The 3,060-nt window shown below is 37.9% G+C and overlaps 1 protein-coding gene across 3 annotated transcripts in view; it reads left to right on the top strand.

Moving 5' to 3' along the window:
* Positions 1 to 3,060, top strand: part of LOC108754748 (protein bric-a-brac 2) — a 64,504-nt gene that overhangs the window by 28,902 nt on the left and 32,542 nt on the right. For all 3 annotated transcript variants that reach the window (XM_018497306.1, XM_018497304.1, XM_018497303.1), the window contains one exon: positions 339 to 503. In XM_018497306.1, coding sequence (XP_018352808.1) covers positions 339 to 503 — 165 coding nt within the window. The remainder of the gene's footprint in view (positions 1 to 338; positions 504 to 3,060) is intronic.

The following is a 3,060-nucleotide window of genomic DNA, read 5'->3' as shown; positions in this document are numbered from 1 at the left end:
ACACACACACACACACACACACACACACACACACACACATATATATATATAATTTGTTTTATAGATTTTAAACGCTTTTAGATTCTTGATATCTCAGTAGCTAATTCAAGTGTCGATATTTAACTTTGAAACAACGGAGAAAACTTGTACGATAAAACCACTTGGTAATTTCGACACGTACGAGAAGTAAAATGAAAACAATCGCAATGCACGAGCGCTTCTTTCGCATTACCCGGTAGATTCGCGTGTCGAGATTTAATCGGGAGCAGCGATTTAATCGTGAGCGTCGACGTGTCTTCATTCACTTACAACAATCTTGTTCTTTTCCACTTGTTCAGGTGGTGTTGTCAGCTTGCAGCTCCTACTTCCAGAAGCTCCTGCTATCGAACCCTTGCAAACACCCGACAATCATCATGCCGCAGGACGTCTGCTTCAACGACCTCAAGTTCATCATCGAGTTCGTCTACCGCGGCGAGATTGACGTTTCGCAAGCGGAGCTTCAGGTGAGCGCGCGAAGAATAAGGTCGATCTTTCGCCGCGTTCGTCGACCGGCGACGCGACGCGACGCGACGCGACGCGACGCGAAGCGACGTCACAAACCACGATTTCTCCTTCAACGTAGTCGGGCTCGATGTACGAATCCGACTTGAACTTTTAGCGACAATGTTCCTCGAGGGTATCAAGGAGCGAAGCGTCATAAAATAATCAATGAATTTCTCTTCTTCACTTCCAAGTCGGACAGAACGACTAGCTTCATCGATTACAACACGATGGTATCACATTCTCGACGTTCCCGTATATTTTAGGCAATTTTTAGGAATGAAGCGTCCGTTTAAGAATACACGTGCAAGGCAACATTTAAGGCTGCTATCTACAATCTTTCCTGTTTTTCGTTCTTTACTACCTTCTTCATTATCTCTTATCTTTTGTTTCTTATTATGCCCCCTATTTCTTTGTTTCTATCATCTGAGATAAAACTGGATGAACTTATTCGAAAGGGACAAGAAATACAGTGATAAGAAACACATTTATTGATAAAGCAGTCGCAAAGAGAGAGAGAGAGAGAAAGACAAGAGGCAAAAAGTAAGAAATAGAAGGGCATAACTGTACAGGAATCCTTAGGAATCCTTACAGGAGAATGCTATAAAAATTCCTAGTATTCAAACAAAATTTCATTATTTTTCCCGATTTCCAATAATATTTTCAAATTTTCTGTAATTTCGTCCTGATTTGGAAACCTGATTTGGTTAAATATTTTATTGAGGAGATCAATTTAACATAGCAAATTAAATGTAAATTACTATTAACGTTAGTAACTGACGTTACTTAATAATTGTTAATTTCGTTTTAGTATTCGAAAATCCTGCGTAGGTGTAATGTACGCATGTGAAATTTTTTCAAGTTAAGAATTTCAATTTTACAGAAAATTTTGCAAAATTCTCTGATTCCCAATTTTGTGGCGATCCTGATTAGCCTTTAGGAAAGCGTTTGTAATGGCGATCGATACCGATGCGTTGCAATATCCACGCTGAAATCGAGTATCGCAATGTTGGTCACAGCTCGTAATCGTCAAAATACCGGTCGTGACTTTCTCAAAATGCCTGGCTTCGTCGTTTCTGGCAGAGCCTCCGTGTGTGTATCGAAATGTCTCTGGATTTTGTACGTATCATGATATTAAATAACAAGCACGATCATTCTGTTTTATCTTATCGCGCTTACGCGTTATTACGACGCACGCTACGAATCGTACAGTTATGCGTCTCGCACCGCGAGATCTTTCGTCAAACTGATAGCGATTCCACGCAGACGGATGCGAGCCTTATCCGATTTCGAGAGCTCGACAAAGAAACGCTTCCCACGGAATCTGATAACATGCGTTATCTTACGAATCGATCTGCTCAAATTACGAATATTTTCTTCTTTTTTTTTTTCCTTTTTTTCTTTCAACGCTGCATTTTTTCTCTGCGTGCGACTTCACGTGACTTCCTCTCCATGAAATTCGCGGAGATGAAACTCGCTCGGGTGCATCGGCATGCTCGAATCGCGGCATGCGAGAAAGTACACCGGCTTTTTCTTCTTTTTCTTTCGGTGCCTCAAGTGCCTTCAATCCTAGTTTGAATTTTTAAACACATCTCTAGAATTTCTACAATGCGCAGCGATAAGAGAGATGCCGAAGATGCTTTCTTACCAGAAACCATTTGCTACAATCTAGTAGCGAATCTAGCAAAGATCTGTGAATAGTTCCGAAAACATTCATTCAAGCTCGGAGACAAATTTTTGAGCATATCTCCACAATCTGGACAAACGATAAGAACTGAGAATTTCTTAGGTCTGCTTTTTCATCCGATGATTAACTTGTGGTTAGGCTTAACCTGATCTTTTATCCAATGAGTTTCATCTATGATGATGTTTCATCTATGATCATGGATGAAGTCCATTTGGTGAAACATCAGGTTAAGCTTAATCACAAATTAATCAGATAATGAAAAACTGGGCTTCAGTGTATTATATTATAATGCGATTCTGCGGAGATCAAAGAAATTCACAAATCATTACGTATCTAGTCGGGACATAAAATAACATCTATAAGACGTCTAAAAAGTCTTAAAGTCATTTTTGCAAGAATTGTCTAAAAGACATCTTATATAAGTCATTTTATGTTCTAATTTTGGATTCGTCCATTTCTATTTAGATTAACTTTAATCTCGGCTAACTTATTTATTTTGTATCTTTTTCTATTATAGAGTTCTAAGAATTATGCTCATTTCCACTAATGTAATTTAATTTTAATCTCGGTTCAATTACACGGAAAGATTTGTTTCACTGATGTATCTAAAAATTTAGCTGGATAAAGATCTGAACATAATTCTGTTTCAGATATAAAAATAATTATGTAGGACACTCAAACTGGTTGCCAAAATGTTAAAACTTTTTGCAGCATTGTCGTTAAAGCTTAAACGTTCTACATAATTATTCGAATAGTCTAAAGAATTATACTTTTAGATGTACATTTAATTAAATGTTTAGATCTTTTACATAAAACTGTTCTCTCTCTCTCTC

The sequence above is a fragment of the Trachymyrmex septentrionalis genome, unplaced genomic scaffold (genome assembly GCF_001594115.1).
Source record: "Trachymyrmex septentrionalis isolate Tsep2-gDNA-1 unplaced genomic scaffold, Tsep1.0 scaffold80, whole genome shotgun sequence".
In the NCBI taxonomy this organism is placed as follows: domain Eukaryota; kingdom Metazoa; phylum Arthropoda; class Insecta; order Hymenoptera; family Formicidae; genus Trachymyrmex; species Trachymyrmex septentrionalis.
Note: the sequence above shows the minus strand (reverse complement) of the source record. Positions and strands in the feature narration are given on the sequence as shown.